General features: G+C 34.6%; 1 protein-coding gene and 1 long non-coding RNA gene across 3 annotated transcripts in view; one reads left to right on the forward strand and one right to left on the reverse strand.

The window, feature by feature from the left end:
• LOC117115117 overlaps positions 1-20,154 on the reverse strand; it is a 39,335-nt gene extending 19,181 nt beyond the window's left edge. Inside the window, exon 1 of the long non-coding RNA XR_004446488.1 lies at positions 20,096-20,154. This is a non-coding gene — a long non-coding RNA (uncharacterized LOC117115117). The remainder of the gene's footprint in view (positions 1-20,095) is intronic.
• On the forward strand, positions 1,201-13,581 carry LOC117115116 (apelin receptor-like). Of its 2 annotated transcripts, XM_033258809.1 has the most exons (7): positions 1,243-1,261; positions 1,819-1,928; positions 5,250-5,420; positions 7,614-7,965; positions 9,266-9,389; positions 10,073-10,285; positions 11,210-13,581. In XM_033258809.1, the coding sequence occupies exons 3-7, from the start codon at positions 5,393-5,395 to the stop codon at positions 11,480-11,482; spliced, it is 990 nt and encodes a 329-aa protein (XP_033114700.1). In that variant the 5' UTR covers positions 1,243-1,261; positions 1,819-1,928; positions 5,250-5,392; the 3' UTR covers positions 11,483-13,581. The 2 variants fall into 2 exon arrangements, with proteins under 2 accessions (XP_033114699.1, XP_033114700.1); XM_033258808.1 differs by lacking the exon at positions 1,819-1,928 and having other exon boundaries at positions 1,201-1,261.
• Positions 20,155-21,109: the final 955 nt, after the last annotated feature.

Consider the following 21,109-nt stretch of genomic DNA (forward strand, 5'->3'; position numbering starts at 1 on the left):
CCGTAAAGTTGAATACAAAGCCCATCCTTGTAAATTCATTTGCTGCCGCTAAAAATAAACAGCTCGCTACATGCGGCTAACACCGCGGTCCGTCCCTACAGAGACCCGCCCAGTGGGATGATTGGATTGTTAATTCACAACATAAAAACTCACATGTTCCACAGCTGCAGCTAAAAAGACAATACAGCGGTTCATCTTTCAAGAGAACCGCCCAGGTGGCTGATCATAGGTCATTAACTGAGTTGCATTAATTGGTTCCATACTCTCTTTTGTTTTGTTTTACTGTGTGTATTGAGGGTCCCTAATGATCAGCTTTGGCTGGATGGACCAAACTCATTAAAGATTGTTGAAACATAAATAAATAAATAAATCTGCAACCTTCCAGAAATTTCACCCTCTCCCTCCAGCTGCCACACCCACTGGGAGCTTCATCACTGGACCCCACCGCTAAAGCTTGGGCCAACAGCCAGAGCCTTCCTTATTTCCCATTCATTCTCCCCCCTCCCTCTCCCACAAATCAAGTCTCAGCTTTAAAAGAACATAAACAAAATAATATACCTTTGGTATAATGATACAACCCATCATTGAAACTCTTACTTTTCTAGATCTAGAAAAGTAAGATTAATCTTGCGTCTTACTTTTATAGATCTTACTTTTATAGACACCCATTACCGGGTACCTCATCCTTGATGGACGATTTGATTTCTGAACTGACTAAATGCATGGAGGTAACTGCAATCTTTTTCAATTCGCTACTATTTTTTTCATAACTTTGTTTTGGATTCTTTGCTAATCTGTCGCTATCGCTATTAACCGGTTTGCTTCGTTCGCTTGCATATCATCGAACACTTATACTGGACAGGTGATAAATGGACAATAATAATGTTATTATTCAATTTGATCTCATGTGAGCAGTTGCAGTTTAATTCCCGTTTAAATCCAACATTGTATCCCCTATTATTTAATAAAATATTTCATTAGTTTATACCATAAAAAGGATTCTGTAGTTTTCATTATGGTTGCACAAGCTTCTACCGACTTAGCAGCGCTTAACTGGAGCCCGAGCCCCCACAATGAATTAAGTGACTGTTACGCTTACTCTCAAGTAGGGAAGAACACCTGCTACATCTATATAATTATGTGAATCTTAGATGAAACACCCCCATTTTAAAAATAGAAGATGCCTGTAAAGGTCAAGGTGATGCTGGGTGGGAGGTAAGTCACACATTCATGTGACAAGTTCGTTTTCTGTTTATTACAGGTATGTGTTTTATATTTGTATAAATTTAGTATTAAGAAACATGAAATACAACTATCTTATTAGTTAATTAAAGTAATAATATGTCAGTAGACTAATATGAATACTGAAGTTGAGATACAATAAAGAATTTAGTTATTAATAGGTTAGTAAACCTGGTAAAATGTTAGTGGGTAAAAGATTCAAATAAAGTAATTTATAAAACATCTGGCTGAAATGTAGTCTAGCCAACCCACCAAATTTACAGGAAAAATGGTGCCTGCAAGCAAACCTCCTGTTTTTATTGGCACACACCTTTACAGCAGTGTCACACACTAATCTGTGGTGCGTCCAAACTTAACGATAAAAGTGAACAAAAATAAAATTTGAATGTGCACTACTCTATCAATGTAGACAGAGTAATAACATTATTGTTAAATTCACCCACCTTTTTTCTTAATTTTGATAACAATGTAGCTTGGCCTGGCTATAGACCAGGCTATAAGTGAGATAGGGTGCCACTTGGAGAGGTAGAAATTCTCATATGGTTTTTCTGGACTTGTTTTTTTATGGGGAATCAGAATTTGTGAGGTAAATAGGCTATAACCTGAGAACTTTCATGTGAGGACACTTTTTTCAAAATGGCCACCAAAATTCAACAAAATACATGGGCAGAATAAGCACATAAGAGGTAGGTTTGAACAACTCTTGAATATGTAATGATAGCAGTAAAATATAACTAGCTAAAGTTATTAATGTGAAGATTTCAGGGGGCAATTGAGGGTGCTTTCTAAAATGGCCACCAAAATTAAAGAACAAGTTAACAGCAGCTTCAATACCCTAAATAAATTTGTTTAATTTTCAAAACATGAAACAATGAATGTAATAACTGCTGTTGACTTTTTAAACCCAACATAACATATTTTAGGATGGTAAGGTACCTCACATTTTGAAAATGTAAGTAAAAACTCCCACTTCTCTTTTCTGTTTTGAAGAATGGAAAATATCACCACTGACCAGAATCCCAAAAAATCCAGCTTCCTTACCTTTCATTATTTTTGTGTACTACACAAGGTATTCCAGAGGACTAACAAACAATTACCATAACTTTTATGTATAAAGAAGGCATTAATTCATTTATTACATGTTTATTACATCACTGCAATCTGAAATAGTGAAACAGTTCTTGGACGTCCATGGGCATCATTGTCATTTCTTGCTTAATTTGTTCATTCCATCTGTTTTTATTGACAAAACAATTTACTTCTGCTTAATTTCCATTCTTTAGCAATTAAATTCGCTCCAATGCTCAAGGGTCTGCAAATATGGTGGTAGCAATGTGTGTAATCTTATTGCCTCCATTGAAAATTTCACATCTTGCTAGATTTACACTTTCCCATTAACTACATGCAGCTGTCTTCAAGTTCCTCAGACAACCTTTGTAATAGAACATGATCTAAAAACTTTAAAGTTGCAGAAAGTGTCAACAAAACTTTGCCTTTGATTACAGAAGCATGAGATCCAACAAGGGATGATTTCTTAGCTGGTGAAAGTCACCTAATTTGAAAAACTTTCGGTATTTGCCAGTGTTTGTGTCTAGAAAGACCTTCTCTCCGTTGTCATAAAATAAGATATACAGTAGCAACGCCTGCAATATCAATGTCTCCAGAATGGAACGGTTGATATTTATGCATTGGTTGTAATTCCTTAAAGCATGCATTGCATGCAGGATGACTTTTGGGTCTGCTTTTCTGGGCTGCTACGAAGACTAATACAAAATCGCTTTCTGTGACAAGGATGCATTCTTGCCGATAACAATAGTATCTAAGAAGGTACCTGATCAGTGTGTCAAAATCCAGTTGGCCAAATCCATTTGTTCACTGAAATCATGAAATCCCAGTTTGCAGAAACTCAGTTTGCCAAAACCCAGAGTGCCCAATCCAGTTCACTGAAACCATGAAATACCAGTTTGCCGAAACTCGGATTTCCGAAAACCAGTCCAAAACTTTGTGTTACAAAAGTACAGCATACTGTGCATTTGAAAAATGTTGGGCAGTTCAGGAATGAGCTTCATTTGTGTACAAATTAAAAGGAAAAGTATTGGAAGACAACAAAGCTGTTGAAAAACACACTCGAAAGTTAGAAATAAAATGAAATGAAATTGAGGATAAGCATCGTATCCTTCTAAAATACTCCCCCTGCAAACCTTATCAGGATTACCTTATCAGGATTACCTTATCAGGATTACCTTATCAGGATTACCTTATCAGGATTACCTTATCAGGATTGTTGTGCCAGGTCCCTGACCACCGAGGCTCTAGTTGGCCCTTTGAGTCAGACCCCTTGTCGACAAATTTCTGGAGCCACAATTGGCATGTGTGTATAATTGTAGATTATTATTAATTTGTTTATTTCCTTTACTATTATCTTAGTTAAAATTTTTGTATTTATCATAGGTATGCTAATAAAACCTTTTATCTGCAAGGCCTATTAAATTGATTTTTACTTGCTGATAGCCAATTGATTTACAGATTAAAACAAAAAGAATCATTTAACTACAATAAGCCCCTATTTCTTAAACGCATACATAGTGAGAGAGTGCTCCAACATGAACGTTACGCTGTGGTTAATGTTTTACTGCTTTATTGTATTTTCAACAAAGTGGGTTTCAGTGCAAACTGGGTTTCAACAAACTGGGATTCGTAGTTTTTGATTTAGCAAACTGGCATTGCTGCCACCATGTTAGCAGAATCTTGAGCTTCAGATACTTAGCAAACTTAATCGTTAGAATGAAAATAAGCAGAGGTAAGTGACTTTGTCAATAAAAATAGTTGATGGAACCGATGGAATAAACAAATGCCTGTGGAAGTCCAAGAATTGTTCATACAATGAATACGAAGACTTTCAGAATGCAGTGATAAAACGATACCTGAAGATTATTGCTCAACATAGGGCTACACAGTTAAATCACTAAAGGACAAATATGTAGTAAATGAGTTTGATGGAACCGATGGAATGAACAAATGCCTGTGGAAGTCCAAGAATTGTTCATACAATGAATACGAAGACTTTCAGAATGCAGTGATAAAAGCGATACCTGAAGATTATTGCTCAACATAGGGCTACACAGTTAAATCACTAAAGGACAAATATGTAGTAAATGAATTGATGCTTTCTTCATGCATGAAAATTATGGTAGTTGTCTGAAATACACAAAAATAATGAAAAGGAAGCTGGAATTTTTTTGGGATACTGGTGATATTTTCCATTCTTCAAAACAGAAAAGGGCTAATATAAGGGGAATTTTTACTTACATTTTTAAAAGCAACAGCAGTTATTACATTCATTGTTTGTAAATTAAACAAATTTATTTAGGATATTAAAGCTGCTGTTAAGTCGTTCTATAATTTTGGCTACTATTTTAATAAGTTATACCTTACTCTTATCATTACATATTCAAAATTTGGTCAAACCTACTGTACCTCTTATGTGCTTATTTTGCCCATTATATGTATATTGTTGGATTTTGGTGGCCAATTTGAAAAAAGCGACCTCACATGAAAGTTCTGAGGTTACAGCCCATTTACCTCCCATATTCTGATTCCCCATAAAAAAAACTGGTCTAGAAAAACCATGAGATTTTATCAAAGCCCATAAAGCTTACACATTAAATTGGGTAGTTGCCTACATATTCTTTTTTCCATGAATTGACAAATCCAAAAAAGGAAGTAGGGTTGAGGGTCCTCCCAGGGAAGATTTTGATTTCTAGATGGCGGAAAATGAGCTTTCCCAACTTTTTTTCCAGATCCACCAATGGATTGTTGTGCAATATCATAATCATAATTATACTGGGATATTTCATTACCACATCACATTAACCCTCCACTAAAACAGGAAATTGTGTTGTTATAAATGCCCTTCAATTGAAGGGAAGCTTTCAGAACACCAATCGTATAGTATATAAATGTTATTTGTGATCATTAAAAAATTGCATCTATCTGTTGATACATAGGAATGAGTAGCTTTCTGGTTTCACTTCTATTTGGCCTATCTATTAAGAATTACTGTTGACAAAAGGTTGTGAAGCAGTGGCACAACAGTATATATACTGGAAGCTTTGAAGATATTCAGAATAAGACAAAAGATAGCGGCAACATGGAGGACGGCGAGTGGGATTTCCACAGTAAGTGGTATTATTTTTCCACCCAAATTTGGGTCACAAAAAAATTATTTGGGTCACAAAATATGTCAAATTTACTACAAAAATGTTGATGTAGGTTTTCAAAGGAACAACATTTGAAATACAATCGAGAAATGTGCCGTCATATGAGCAAATTTATAGACACATCTACACAGCAGGAATATCACAGTTAATCGAATAGAAGTCGTACAAATTTGTGGTACAGCAAAAACAAACACGAGAGGCTTTTGTCTTCCACTACACTTGTTTCTTAGATTAATGTCAGTTAAATACAATACTACAATATAAAAAAAACCCTGAACATTTAACAGCAATAGGTAGTTTTCGCCGCACAACATTAACGTTAACATAATTTATTCATCTTGCGTTGCGGAGTACGTAAACTTCAGGATTTTACGTGCTCAACGTACGTTAGTTACGGGTTTGCGCATGTGTTTTTCGATTTGTTTACAAAAAGGGGCGGAGTTTTCGCGTTGCATGTTGGGTACTAACATTAAAGTTAAGGTTAACATCGTGCGGCGAAAACTACTTATTATTAAAATATTCTTACTTAGTACCGAAGAGAATTGGTAGTCTTGCTAGTAAGAAACAAATTTTAAAAATGTGTGTGCAATGTGTAGTTCACAATGGTTCATCGGATGATGTTGTCGGCTTGCTGCAAATTGCAGGCCTAGTTTATAAACTGTGGTAATTAAGGATCGCTATGTTTCCGTTGCTTAAATCAAATACAGTTTAAATCAATATGGCACTAGGTAATGCTTTCTATCGTGAAGGATCTGTCATTAATTTATCAATAGTATCTAAAATAATATTATGGTTATATCAATAACGTTTGTTTTCACATAGCACAAACTGGTAGGAAGGTAACAATTAAGTGTATGACAGACGACTGGCCAGGAAATAAAAAATTAGGCCTATAGATGTCAATTCAACTACGTTTATGTGACACCGAGGATATTATTATTTTAAGAAAACATATAGCCCCCATCTTGATTCGAATCCTAAACCGTCAGGGAAAGGGTGTGAATACAATTTGTTATAAAAGAAAAAAACGAAAAAATGTACATTCACTGAAATATTTTGAAAATATTGATTAAAATTTGTGTTGGTCAATACTAAGAAATATTACCAAATAGTTCTTGTTCACGACTGTTAATAAATCATTGGCTATCTCACGAGTGCTGTTATATACTAGATTGGTAATATGTGATCAATGTAACCATGTATCTATTTCCCAGCGCTGTATATTGCCCTAACAAAGTTAGGATGGTAATCATTCGCTGATAGAAGCAAAGCTGCAAACCTATAACATTTTACTAGATTCAAAGTGGCACACCACCAGCACTTTGCCCGAAACTCCATAAAAGGATGCATTTTGAACCGTTCATGCCCTTCTTAAATTTAATTCAATCCACCATTCATTCAGATCAATTTTATAAATAAATATACTGTACAGTACAATATAATAAATTTTAAAATATAATAAATTTTAAAATATAATAAATTTTTAAGTACTTATAACTGCAGTCACACATTATGGCTGTCAGGAAGCTCTGTGATGTGAGGGAAAAAACATTTTTAAAACTTTATTATTTTAAACGTTATTTTAATTGTAATTATAAATAATTTTTAGTAATTTTTACATATTTATTGTAAATACAGCAATTTTAATTATATAATTATAGAAATAATAATAATAATTATCTTTTTATATCTTTTTTTTTTTTTTTATTGTATTGATTATATTTTTGATATTTATTACAATTTTTGCCTGTAAATGGGAACAAAGAGTTCCTGTTGGACGATTGAAATAAAATAAAAATAAAATAAAAAAATTTTGGATGTGTTGTGCAACTGATTTTTCTAAATACAAAAAGATGTTTTACGAAAAAAAACTTGGGAATGGTTAATGGGATACAGATTTTAGTATAGCGTTCTTAAAAACTGGGGGGGGGGGAAGAATGTGGAAAAGGGTGGTTACACAACTTTCATTTTCTTGTTCCAATAGTTACTTTACTTTTCTTACTTCCTGCCACTTCCTGTCTGCAAATACACCATTACAATAATTGCTGTGAAGAAGACAGTAAACAATTGCATTCAATCCCTTCAAGGATAATATGCGAATAATGTTACAAGGTACCCATAAAATTTACAAATTGATTGTTTAATATTTAGGTTACTATGACAAGGACAGTGAACAAGGGGATATCAGCTATGAGGCGAATTCGGAACACACAACATCCTACATCATTGTTTATATACTGACGATTGTGATATCATTACCTGGAAACCTGTGCATCGTGCTGTCTGTTTGGCGCAAGAAAGCCCTGAATGACGCTGTCTGGTACATGCTTGCTGCCATTTCCTTATCGCTGGCAATTCACAATATTACGACCACTTTTTATTTAGTTTATACGATAGAAGTCTCATGGACCTTTGGATTGGCCCTCTGCAGATTAGTTCCGTTTATAAACATGACGACGATTATTTTCACATGCTTAAGTTTTGCCGCAATATGCATCATAAGGTAGGTTGCGATAAATAAGGTCATGTAATATGGTACAATATTTAATTTAGGTCTAAACATTCTGATGATCTTAGAACACCGAAACCAGATTGTGATTCCACGCCCTCTTTCAACTGTAGTTAAAGTAGGACACAGGTTCCTGCACTCTATGCTCGATGCTTGTATACACATCTAGATGTGTATAAGAGACAGGGGCTACACAGTTAAACACTGCAAGACAAATATGTAGTAAATGAATTGATACCTTCTTCATACATGAAAATTGTGGTAATTGTCTAACGAAAAACAACCGGATATTTGTAAGGAAGCTGGAATTTTTTTTAGGATTCTTGTGATATTTTCCATTCTTTAAAACAGAAAAGGGCCAATATAAGGGGCATTTTTACTTATGGAGTGTTTCTATATTCGTTGGAGTGTTTCAATATTCATTGGAGTGCTTGTACATTCATTGGAGTGCCTGTGTATTCGTTGGTACTGTTTGTATAATCGTTGAAGTGTTCAAGGTTGCCCTTTTGGCATTCCATAGTCTCGGGCTCACATGGAGGCGTTAGATACGTCATATGACGCAGCGAGTGCCTGGCTTTAGGTAATTTAAATCTTGAAGGCCAACTCAGACAGTGCTGTATGACGATTTGTTTGATTTGACCAACATGATTTGTTGTTGTGTCAGGTCTGTGCGAGTTAAATGCAGACACGATGGTTTATGGTGGATACAGTTGCGTCGTGGGTGCAGTTGCGTCATAGATATTAACATAGATATTCAACATGTTTAATATTTCTCACGACGGCTTACACTCCCCGATGATGAATCGTGTCAGGCTGCATCGTACGATGCTGTCTGAGTTGGCCTTAAGTCTATGCCATGTACCATGATACACAAGGCAACATTGATAATTTCTTATTGAGAGATATTTGATCCATTAAGTTGGCAACCGGCACAGAATACAACCACAACTTTTTGCTGCAATTTGTTTTATATTTTCAGGGTAGTCTTAGTGGTACTGTAATTCAATGCACACAAAATCATTCATTGACTTCCATAACATTCTACCAGGTACCCATTTATATTCCCTGGAAAGTCATAAGTAGTTAAAGTGCCTTGCCCAAAGAGAAGCGAAGTTCATAGCGAAGGTTCAAACATCCAACATCAAGGTTGAGCCAGAATAATTATAATCACTACACAACCACTCTCACAATGCAACTCACAATAATTGTAGTTAATGTTAAAATATAATTCATAAACAAAAGATACGTAATTAGCCAAAATCTTTTATATTAAACTACAGTTTTCTCTTTGTAGGCTTCTGTCGCATAGTGTGATGAAGCGTAGTTTCCGGGAACACCCAAAGTATAATTCAGCGATCGGTCTCACCATCATTGCTATTATTTCCATTGTTGTCTGTATTCCGATAGCAATTTTCCATGTGCGTTACAAACTTGTCATTTTCTTTAAAATTTATGTCATATAATTTAATAATAATTATTGTTATGGTCTAATAAAACTAAAGAATTTGTTTAAAGAACATAATGTAAAAATACAAACAGGGAATGTGTTGCAAAGGTAAGTATATAATACCTGAGGTCTCGGCACAAGACAGATATGCCTATATTAAATCAATTCCAATAAACAGAAAAGAGTCATGCATTATAATATTTAAATTTACACTTTAAATTTGTTTTGTTTTCCAGGGATAAAATTTATTGTCGGTAAATAGTGTTTTTAAACTTGTGTGATTTATTTTGTTATGCACCTATATTCAAAGGAAGTAGTTTCCTAATATTGTACCGTATTGAATGGCACCCTTCAACTTCTAATTTTGAAGAGGAAGAAATTACAGCAATAAACTTTTATTATGTGTTAACAAAGCTCTTTTTGACAACATTCTTTAGTAAGCTTCCTATTTCCCAGGTCTATGATTTCCAGCAGAACAAAACATAGGTCACTAAAACAGATGTAAAATTAGTTAGAATTAATCATCTCATAAATTTTTATAGCAGTCATTCAATTCATAAAAAATTATTACAAACTCAATAAAAAAAAGTGTATAATTACAGCATCTCTGATGAAATATTAACCTGTTCGTCATTCATATTTCTTTACCCACAGAATGTTGAAAATTCCGGCGAGCATAAATTATGCATACTAACATCTCAAACTTTGCATTCACACATCATGTGGAATACTCTTTTCATACTATCGTTTGCTGTACCGTTTACTATTCTATGGTCCGTCAACCCTCTGATGTATTTTTACCGCCGTAAATTCTTCTCAGCGATGTCAACAGAAACGTTCTCTTCAAATGGGAAGAGCGAAAATCAGGTAAGTAAACATCATCGACTGAAGTTGTTTAAAGATATTTAACTATATTTTTAAGTGCATCCGTGCATAAAATCGTCACCGTATTCACGGAGAGACAAAAACTTCAATTTCGACCAAAACAGTATTTTGACAAAAACGCGTTTGAAGTAGACTAGTTCATCAAACCATGAATTTCACTATCAAGATATCAAAATTTTAAATATTTTTTTACACATGCGGAAAGCTAAAGCATTGAATATTCCGAATGTTCATTTTTTCTGCTCTAATTAATTTAATTAAGGAGTTATTAACGCGCACTAGTTTGTGTTTGTTCGTGAAAACGATCAGAATAAACACAGCATATGTTGTATACACGTAGAGTCTCTTCATGAAAACGGTGCATGCTGTATGCGCACCTGTTGAGGCACAAACTTGCCCAAACTGTATTTTAGCTATGTGTTAACCACTGTAGTAAAGGGCTAAAACAGGTCTACAATCTCAGCTTATCCTGCTTTAATCATTGTTTTTACGAATAATTCCACATTTGATGTTATACTGCAAGAAGGGTACCGGTATGCATAGGTAAGCTAGGTAAGTCTAATTTTTACATCTAGCCCTAGCCAAGCTAGGCCTTACCTAGCGATTACAACGCGGCACGCGCGTCTTTTAATAACCCAATGAAGGTTTGTGTCTGTTTGTGAAAACGAAAAATCCATTTTTCTCGATTTGTGCGCAACGGCTAATTAGCATAATTAGCTAATTAGTGTAGTTCTACTCTTAAAAATTAGATGGAAAGGTAAAGTTCGATGTACATAATCCAAATGTCAAAGAAAAAAAAAATTGAAAAAATGTGATTTTTGAAGTGTCTCTTTGTGAAAACAGTGACGAAATATGCCAGGTCATACATATAGGCCACAGTACTCATTATTGATTTATTTGTTTCAGATGACTTTTCTGCTGTTTATGTTCGCTTTATCGTTCACTTTCCTGCTTGGCCCATTGGAAATTCTATATACATTGCACTACTTTGATGTTGCGCAACTTACTACAAAGGCGATAAAAGTGACCTACTCACTTTATAGCTTCTTTCCAGCTTCCATACCTTTGATATATTTTGCAAGTTTCTACAGCACTTCGTCAGGGATCCTTTTCCACAGCACTTCATCAGGGATCCTTTTCCGCAGAACTTCTTCAGGGATTCTATACACAAGCGTGTAAATATAATGGTGAATGGACATTTCCATTAAGCCAAGCTTCTTGGATATTGTTGCTAAGATCCCACCAAAACGTCATTGTAAAAACATGTGCATCTTTAGGAAAGTACTTGTGTTTTGCAAGACATGAGCGTGTTCAGTTGTTAAATTTAATTGCATTCTTGAAAGGTAAATGAACCTAGCCAATAAACAGTCTGATGTCTAAAGCTCATATTAATGTGAATAATATCCGCTTTTGTGAATAAACATCTGAAATTAAATAATAAAACTTAGTGTAATTTTACGCGGCTAGCTTAGTCGTCTGAATGTACATATTTGTACACTATTTAGTTTATAAAAATAATAGTTTACAATATATACCACAATACATCAGAATAGACATTATCATGCTTATATTTTTAACATATCTCTATTTACTGCAAACTCTCCTTTAGAATGGAAACAAGTAATAGTAACTCCATACAAGGAAAGGGATAAAGCTGAATTTTATGCAGGTAGTTTAGTAGTCTGAATGTAAATATTTGTACACTATTTGGTTTGGTAGAACAATACATACCACAATACATCAGAATAGACATTATCATGCCTATATTTTTAACATATCTCTATTTACTTCAAACTTTCCTTTAGAATGGAAACAAGCAATAGTAACTCCTATTATACAAGGAAGGGGATAAAGCAGATTACAGACCTATTTCTGTTCTACCATTAGTAACTAAGATTATTGAATGTGCTGTACACAAACAATTATATGACTATTTGACAAAAGAAAATATTTTGAATGAATCATAGTCTGGCTTTTAGAAAAAAAAAACCCATTCAACTAACACTACCCTGAGCGATGTGTCTGATTATGTTCTTAATTTAAATAATGGAAAGGGCCACTGCTGCCATTTTTATAGATTTAAATACGGTCTTCTTAAAGCTCTACAAAAATGGAATTCGTGAATCAGCTCTAAATTGGTTTGTTTCTTATCTTAATAATAGATCTCAAATTGTTCAAATCAATTAAACAAAATCTGATTCTATAAAAATTAATATTGGTTTATCTTAGGATCATTATTATTCATAATTAATGTTAATTCTTTACCCAATGCTATCCAATGTAAATGTGTAATGTATGCCCATGACAACTATTTTGTGCAATTCTTTTTTCAAAATGGGCTTGATTTTAATTTTAATGAAACTGCTAATTGGTTTGGTAAAAACAAATTGACGTTAAATATTTTTTTTTTAAACTAAATTTATGATTTTCGGTTCAAACACAATTTTAAAATATCTCATTATCCTATAATGGAAAATCTATTGACAGTTGATTCATTCAAATATCTTGGAATTGTATTTGATCATAAATTAAAATGGTCTGAACATATTAACAAGCAATATTTATAACAAATTGGTGTTATCTGACTGTTTACTCTTAAGATGTTGGCTAATACTCTGTTAGCCCCTTTTTGATTATTGCAGTTGTGTGTGTTCCAACTGTAATAGTTATCTTTCCAATTCGCTTCAAGTTCTTGTAAATAGATTGGGAAGAATTTTACTGTCTGCTGACAAAAAAACTCCAATTGCTGATATTTTAAATGTATTAGAATGGAGTAAACTTTGTGAAAATGGAACAACATCTACATGTTTCGAATGAGTGTTTCAGTGAATATTCTCAATATTATCTATCACATAATTTTATGTTTAATGACTGTCTGCACTCACATTGTACTAGAAGTCAAAGTAAAAATACTCTTTATGAACAGTCTTTGAGTAATATGCAAGGTAAAAGAACATTCGTATACCAGTGTACTAAGCTCTGGAATAAACTCCCAGATGATATTAAAATAAAATTTTAATCTATGACAGTTTCAAAATTTAAAATTTTTATATCAGGTTTGTAAAATCTAAAACAAATATTTCCTTTATATATATATTTTTTCATAAATGTATTTTTTATTTTTTAACTATAATATATTATTCTTTCTTTTTATTATTGTATATACATATAAAGTTCATTGTTTGTTAATACTTAACCACTGTGGAAATCAATGTTTTAGTACTGAAAGTGTCATTCAGTATAAAGAAAGGATAAATAAATAAATGAAAGTCATATTATTGTTATTATAAATGGTAATTTTCATTGTGAATGATATAATTCTCTTCTTCAAAATAATTCTTTTCAATATTTTGACAGTAAATTTTTGGCATAATGTCAATGCATTACTTTACAGTAACATCAAGCTTTATTAATGCAAGCAGTATGACACTTTTAACGAGTAACAGTCTTCCAGACACTGCATATAACAACTATTAATAATTAATAGTCAATTTGAAAAAAAAACACAGAAGATAAAAAAAAGTTAGGGCCCCTCCCCCACTTCACCTTCGCGCCCCACATCAGTGCCTCGCGCCCCACATCAGTGCCCCCTTCCCCCATTTCAAGACCACTGATATAAAGGAAAGCAATGAAAAACTCAATTGCAACAAATAATCAATATACAAGAACTAGGTTGGTGGAGGCAGATGATAGTTCACTAATTTTAACAGAAGTATTAAAAAAATTCTCACCAATTTATAGTTGATTAAATAATACTATTCCGATAGTGCTTTAATTCAGGACATGGCCTATCATTATTTTTTTTCCAGAAAATTTTTTAAGCAAAAAATATGCAAACCCATGATAACATACCGGTACATTTTTTTACCTGTAACTTATATGGAACTTGGGCCTCAATATTCTTTCAAATGAGTAATTCAAAGTTTTAATTCAATATTTTAGGAGCTTTTTTCTCGATTTGTTTATGTGTGGCAGTATTTCAAACAGGCAAGCAGAAGTCATGTATCTTCTCTATTGGTATAAAATACTAATAACAAGGAGGGAAGGGGGAGGGGTAAAGACAAATCATTGGCTGTTGGCATCGACATCAGAATAAAAAAATGGCTTCTTGTTTATCACGTCGCAAAGCAAGCATGCGGCGAATACATTGAATAATAACGAACAAATCATTCAAATTTATGCATAAATCTGAGTACAGTATTTTGCAGGGATCTGTAAGATCAATGAAATTGGGTGAAAATTACACTCGATCAGAAGAACTGGAGATTTGCTTAAATATAGGGTGACATACACCAGGATCGGGTAAGTTGGCAGGTCTGCATTAGCGGTCCACCGCCCGGATTACCTGTCACTTGAAATTACAGTTCTATAGTTTAAACCCAGTCTCGTACTTCAAATCCAGGTCAATTTTCATCGTGTCCCTCGGCAGTAGCACTGAATGAAAAAAACTCATAATTAGACCTAATTACTGAAGATTATGTCTGTGAGTATATAAAAGTTAAATTCAACAAGATCAGAAAGGATGTAGTAAATGTAATATCTGGCTGCCTGCTTACTACAGATGAATAGACATTTCCACTAAGCACCGCCCCTTGGATATTGTTGCCGAGGTTCTAGAAGACAGTGTTAAAACATACGGTAAGCAAACACCACATGTGTTCCTGAGACGCACTGCGTATTCATAGCATTGTTCTGATTTGTTAAATATCGTTGACACTCCAGAAAGGTCTATTTAATCCAGTAGGAGGAGGAGGAATATCACCACCCGACGAGGGACAATTTTCATCCAACTTTTCTAGACCAATTTTTTTGTGTAGATTCCGAAAATGGGGGGTGATCAGCCAGTTTCGGGGCATTTTCGAGGTATAAGGGGTCAAAAGTCAAAATGCAAACAATATATGTACACTTAAATTATTAAGAAAGGGAAACAAATTCATCAAAACTTATACCGACAAGATGGAGTCTGTTATATATTTACACAAAGATGCATACATTATTATCTCGACCAGGAAATATATGTTTTCAGTCATTTAAGTTTGTATGTGGGTGTGCGTTATGTTTGGTGTTTTTCCTGTGGAATTTTTTTTTTTTTTGTGTGTGTGCGACATATCTCAAAATGGCTGCACAAACATAATTGAAAATAACAGGGAGTGGTACAACCCAATGAAGAAATTATTAAATTTTGGTTATGGTCTGTAGTAGGGTGTGGATGTGACCATTTAAAGGGATTTAAGAGCAAACGGCCTAGACTAGATACTGTATTTCAAAAACTAATCAACTGATATGAATGAAATTTTTGTGATAGTTTAACCAAGACAAGGAAGAAATTATTAAGTGTTGGTGATGATCCAAATTTGGGTGTGAACTTGAGGGTCATTTAAATTTTAAGGTTGTGCATGTTTCTTGTGTTCAAAATGTCAAAAACAGCTGCACAGATCCAAATAGCAGTTACATTGGATTGTAAGGTGTGTCCCAAGAAGTAGGTGATTTAATTTTGGTGACAAACTAGAATAGGGTGTGGATATGAGAACCATTTAATGGAAAACATCCCAGACCAGATATTTCAAAAACTAACCAACTATCAATGAAACTTTCGTGAAAGTTTAACCAAGTTACAAGGAAGAAATTGTGAAGTGTTGGGGACGATACAAATACTGGTGTGCATTTGAGGGCCATTAGGTCCCAGACCTGAATATCTCAAAAATGGATCAATGGATAAAAATGATAATTGGCAGAATAGTTTGTCATGTTTTAATAAAGTAGAGTTCAATTTTGGTCTCTATCTTAAGTAGGGTGTGGATATGATGAACATTTACAGAATATGATTACTGATTACTGTGGGCAGAAACAATAGCTATGAATATTTAACTTTGCTATTACAGTAAAGGTGTACAGCGTTTTATATATACTATCAATTTTTTCAGAACTGATTTGAAATATTTTTAATACATACAATTTTAACATGCTAAAAACCAAATCTTCATATTTCTATTTGCATAATATTTCTATATCAACACCAATATATGGATAGTGTAGTACAGTATCGCACACCGGAACAAACCTTCACTCCTGTTTCCTAAAAGCAACAAGCGAAATCTTAGGCTCGAATCCTATACAGAAATACTCTCTATTTTATTAGGTATTATAGTCGGTTTGACAAGATACGAGTAGACTCTGAGTCAATGAGATTCATGTTAATAACTCGTTAGTGAAACAATAGCCTCATTTATGACAGGCTCAGTATTTGTCTCGCAAATTAGACGTTTATGGCCAACTTCCACTTTAAATTTCTTTTAAGGTCCAACGATGTGTACGAATAAACACAATGTTTATCTTTAATTTCAATTAATCGTGTATTATACCTTTATTTCTAAACGATGTTTTTTGGTTAAACAGGCCTAATAATTCATTAGATTTAACAAACCATGCTAGGGGCATATTCAACAAAACTATGCCTTAGCATATTAAGTGTATATATGTATATTTTTAAGATGCCAACAGATTAAAATATTATTTGCTTCTGATTTAATTGGAAGATATGTAAATAAATGCATATAATGAACACATGACATGTTATAATTTGGATGGTACTGTTATCTAGATGTTTGTGTAATATCATAATCATAATTATACCAGGATATTTCATTAACACAGCACATTACCCTCCACTAAAAACAGGATTGGGTTGCTATCAATGCCCTCTAATTGAAGAGGAGCTTTCAAAACGACTATCGTATATAAATGTTATTTGTGATCATCAAAAAATCACATCTATCTGTTGATTCATAAGAACGAGCAGCTTTCAGGTTTGACTTCTATTAAGCCTACCTGGATAAGGATTACCATTGATAAAGGTTGTGAAGCAGTGGCATTATATATACTGGAAGCTTTGAAGATACATAGGATAAGAAAAAAGATAGAAGCAACATGGAGGACAGTAACTGGGATTGGTATCGTGCAAGCTGGACAGTGAGCTTCTTTGATCGGTACAGTAAGTATTATTTTTCATATACTATCTTTAACAAGGGTGATCTAAGTTGTAATATACTATCATTCAAACTATGGGTCACAACCCAAATTTTGGGTCGTTAAAATTTGTCAAATTTAAAACAAAAGTATAGACGTAGGTTTTAAAGGGAACAACATTTCTAAACACTACAATCGAGAAATGTTAAAATTTCCAAAAGACATCTATTACTGTAATGACTATTAAAAATTAGCAAAGGCAGATTTACTGGTGGGGGATTGGGCCAGCCCCAGCCCCACCTTTTGGAAAGTTAAAAAATTAAGGGGAAGAGAAGTTGTGTCGGCAAGTTTACCAGGGTTAATATGTGGGTCCGTAGCATAAAATGTTTTGGTAACAGGGATCTAATATTTTGGTGTTGGTCAATATTAATAGTGCCATGATGAATGGTACTGCTTAATAGTGTCCTAGTAACAAGCATTATTAGTAGTGTCTTTGGTATACAATCATTGATCAATAGAGTGTTGGTCTAGTGCTATTGTGACTAGAGTTGTTAATTACCATACTTTGGTATCAGTGTTGGTAAAGTGTTTTTGTAACAAATGGTGGTCAAAATAGTGCCTTGGTAAGAAATATTGCCAAATAGTTCTCGGTCATGACTGTTAATAAACCATTGGCTATGTAATGAGTGCTGGTATGTAGTGGCTTGGTAATGAGTGATCAATGTAATCATGTAAACTATTTCCCACCACTGTTTTAGTGCCCAAACAAAGTTAGGATAGGAATCTATCACTCGCTGATAGAAGCAAAGCTGAAAACCTATTAAATTTTACTAGATTCAGAGTGGTACACCACCAGTACTTTGCCCGAAACTCCATTAAAGGACGCAATTCAAAACCGGCCGACACTATGTGATTGTGCCCATCTTAAAATTTAATTCAATTCCCCATTCAGATCGATTTTATAAATATATATATAGTACAATAAAATAAGTTTGAAGTTCTACTGTGGTTACACACTGTGGCTGTCACAAGGCTCCGCACGGTCAAAGCCCCCAGCTCAGGTTCCGGAGGGAAAAAAACATTTTTGATGTGTTGTACAACTGATTTTTCTAAGCACAAAAAGATGTTTGATGAAAAACTTGGGAATAGTTATGAGACACAGATTTTTGAATACTTAAAAACTGGGGGAAAATGTGGAAAAAGCATGGTCATGTCCCTTCAATTTTGTTATTCCAATAGATAATAATTTTGTTACTTCCTGCCACTTCTTGTCTGCAAATACACCATTGCATGTTTAATGCAGACAATAAATTGCTGTGAAGAAGACGGTTCAGAATTATATTCAATCCATTCAAGGATAACATGTGGATATGTTAATAGGTATCCATTATTTACAAATGAATTGTTTCCTTTTTAGGTTACTATGTCAACAACAGTGAATATGAGGACTTCAACTATGACATGGTTTTCGAATACAAGACATCCTACATCATTGTTTATATATTGACGATTGTGATATAATTGCCAGGAAACCTGTGCATCATGCTGTCTGTTTGGTGCAACAAAGCGCTGAATGACACCGTCTGGTACATGCTTGCTGCCATTTCGTTATCGCTGATGATTCAAAATATTTCAATCCCTTTCTTTTTAGTTCATGTGATAAAATCTCATGGATCTTTGGACCAGCCCTCTGCAAACTTGTTGCATTTATTAACATGACGACGATTACTTTCACGTGCATTATAGTTTGGCCGCACTGTGCATCATGAGGTAGGTTGCAAAAAATAAGGTCTGTAATATGGTAGTGTACATTCATTTGGGTATAAACATCTTGGCTATGTTCTCACACGGCAGCTAACGGTTAGCAGGATCCGGATCCTGCTAACCGTTAGCTGCCGTGCGTCCATGCGAGAAAATCCCGATCCAGATACCAACAATATGATGATCGAAATAACTGGCCAATAGGAAACTGGAAATTGTAAACGCGTACGTGTGATTGGTTGATGATAAAAACCCCCTCAACTTGCTAACCGATAGCGCTTGCTAACCATTAGAGTATCCGGATACCGCTAACGGTTAGCGCTAACTGATCGGGCGTTCTCACGCAGGTGCTAACGGTTTGCTCTAACGGTTAGCTCCTGATCCAGATACTACTAGGGCTCTCGTGAAAACCAGGCTATAGACAAGTGGCGGGTTTTCTCTGTTGAATTAGAGTACAGTGTGAAGAAATGTATACAGTACAACGATCTCACGACGATGAGACGATGAATTTTACTAAAATATACTGTGTACTTCATTTTAATCATATTGAAGAAAAAGGATGCAGAAACTGTAATATTTACATTTCATTTTAATTATAAATAAACTTGTGGCCGAGTTGACTTGTGGCCGAGTTGACCTGCTTCCTTACATCTATGAGTGAATTTTAGGTATATCCTGGCACTACATACAGGGACACAACTAGGGCCTAGGAGCCTAGGCCTACACCTATTTGTACGCACCTGGCTCATTCCTGGCCAGTGCCCCACTATGGCCCTGAACTACAATTGACAAGTGCATTAGGTCTACACTAAGGCTAGATTAGGCCTAGGCCTAGAGGTGTAAGTAGAGGGCTAGGCTAGCCTACGCCCTATGCCATAGGCTATGGCCAGGCCTAACCTACTCTGGCCCTGGTCGACTGCTGAGCCTTCCTGTCTGTCAGTGTGGGCAGAGGCCTAGGCTAGGCTAGTCTGTTATTTTTTAACACTCCTGAAATTATGTTAATTAGCAGAAAGATAAATGAATACTTAAGATTGTGTCAATGTTGATCAAAAATTATAAACTTACTCATGTATCAATCGTTGAACATTTGTTTTTCGCCGTTTGAAGAACCCGCCAGGGTTGCCAGATAGTCGACAGGCTTCACGGCCAAACACACGCCATCTCACGGCCAAATTCGGCCAAACTTTTTTTCCGATATCGGCCAAAATTCGACCAGATTTTAATCCGATTAGAAGACAACAGTGGGTACATTCATTTGAAATACTACAAAAATTATACGAAAATCAGCGCTCCTTCGTTTGAAATTGAAGAAATTCAAATGATATACACAGAACAATGTTAAAAATAAATAGCCTATGTTCTTTAGTTGCTGGCATGCAGGCCAATTCAGGGAAAATCAAGAGATGTCCGAAAGGGGAGGGCCGGGGCGGAAAAAGGGGGAGGGGGGTTCTAAAGTGGGTCCGATCGAGATAACACCATCTTAGAGGAAATTTGTCTTTTCTAGACGCCTGAAAATAACCTGATGCATTTGGGCGATCAATTTTTATTTATTTATTTTTTTTTTTTTACCACCCCTCCCCCTTAAATCCACCTCTGCTATTTAAAATCACAATATTAAAATTGATCTAAATTTGATTTAAATGTATTAAATATAATGTACATTGTAGTCGATATATAGCAACATTTTTAAGGGCCTGTTATTGCGAAATCCGTGGCTCGCTTAATTAGAATGAAGTTCATAGTTAGGTAACACAAACTGGAGTTTAAAACAACCCATGAAAACTTTAATAAATACTTTTATGTAAACTTTCGAAATTCGCCTCTGAATGTTATTGTCGCAGTACTTAAAGTAATAAATCAATGTTGCTATAGTATCAGAATTATCTTCTTCATTCTCATATGTAACCCGAACTCCAGAGTAACTTTGAAGAAGTCTCTGCAACACTTGCTTGAAATTACACAAATCAATCGTGATGTTGGTAGTCTATGAGTGAGATACTTACCTGGATAACCGACTAATTGCCATTGTTCCCAAAACGGAACACCCCTTCGAAAATAATGGAACAGTCCGACCCAAGG

This window comes from Anneissia japonica, unplaced genomic scaffold (assembly GCF_011630105.1).
Source record: "Anneissia japonica isolate Jap-2015-1 unplaced genomic scaffold, ASM1163010v1 scaffold24_len2511860_cov200, whole genome shotgun sequence".
In the NCBI taxonomy this organism is placed as follows: Eukaryota; Metazoa; Echinodermata; class Crinoidea; order Comatulida; family Comatulidae; genus Anneissia; species Anneissia japonica.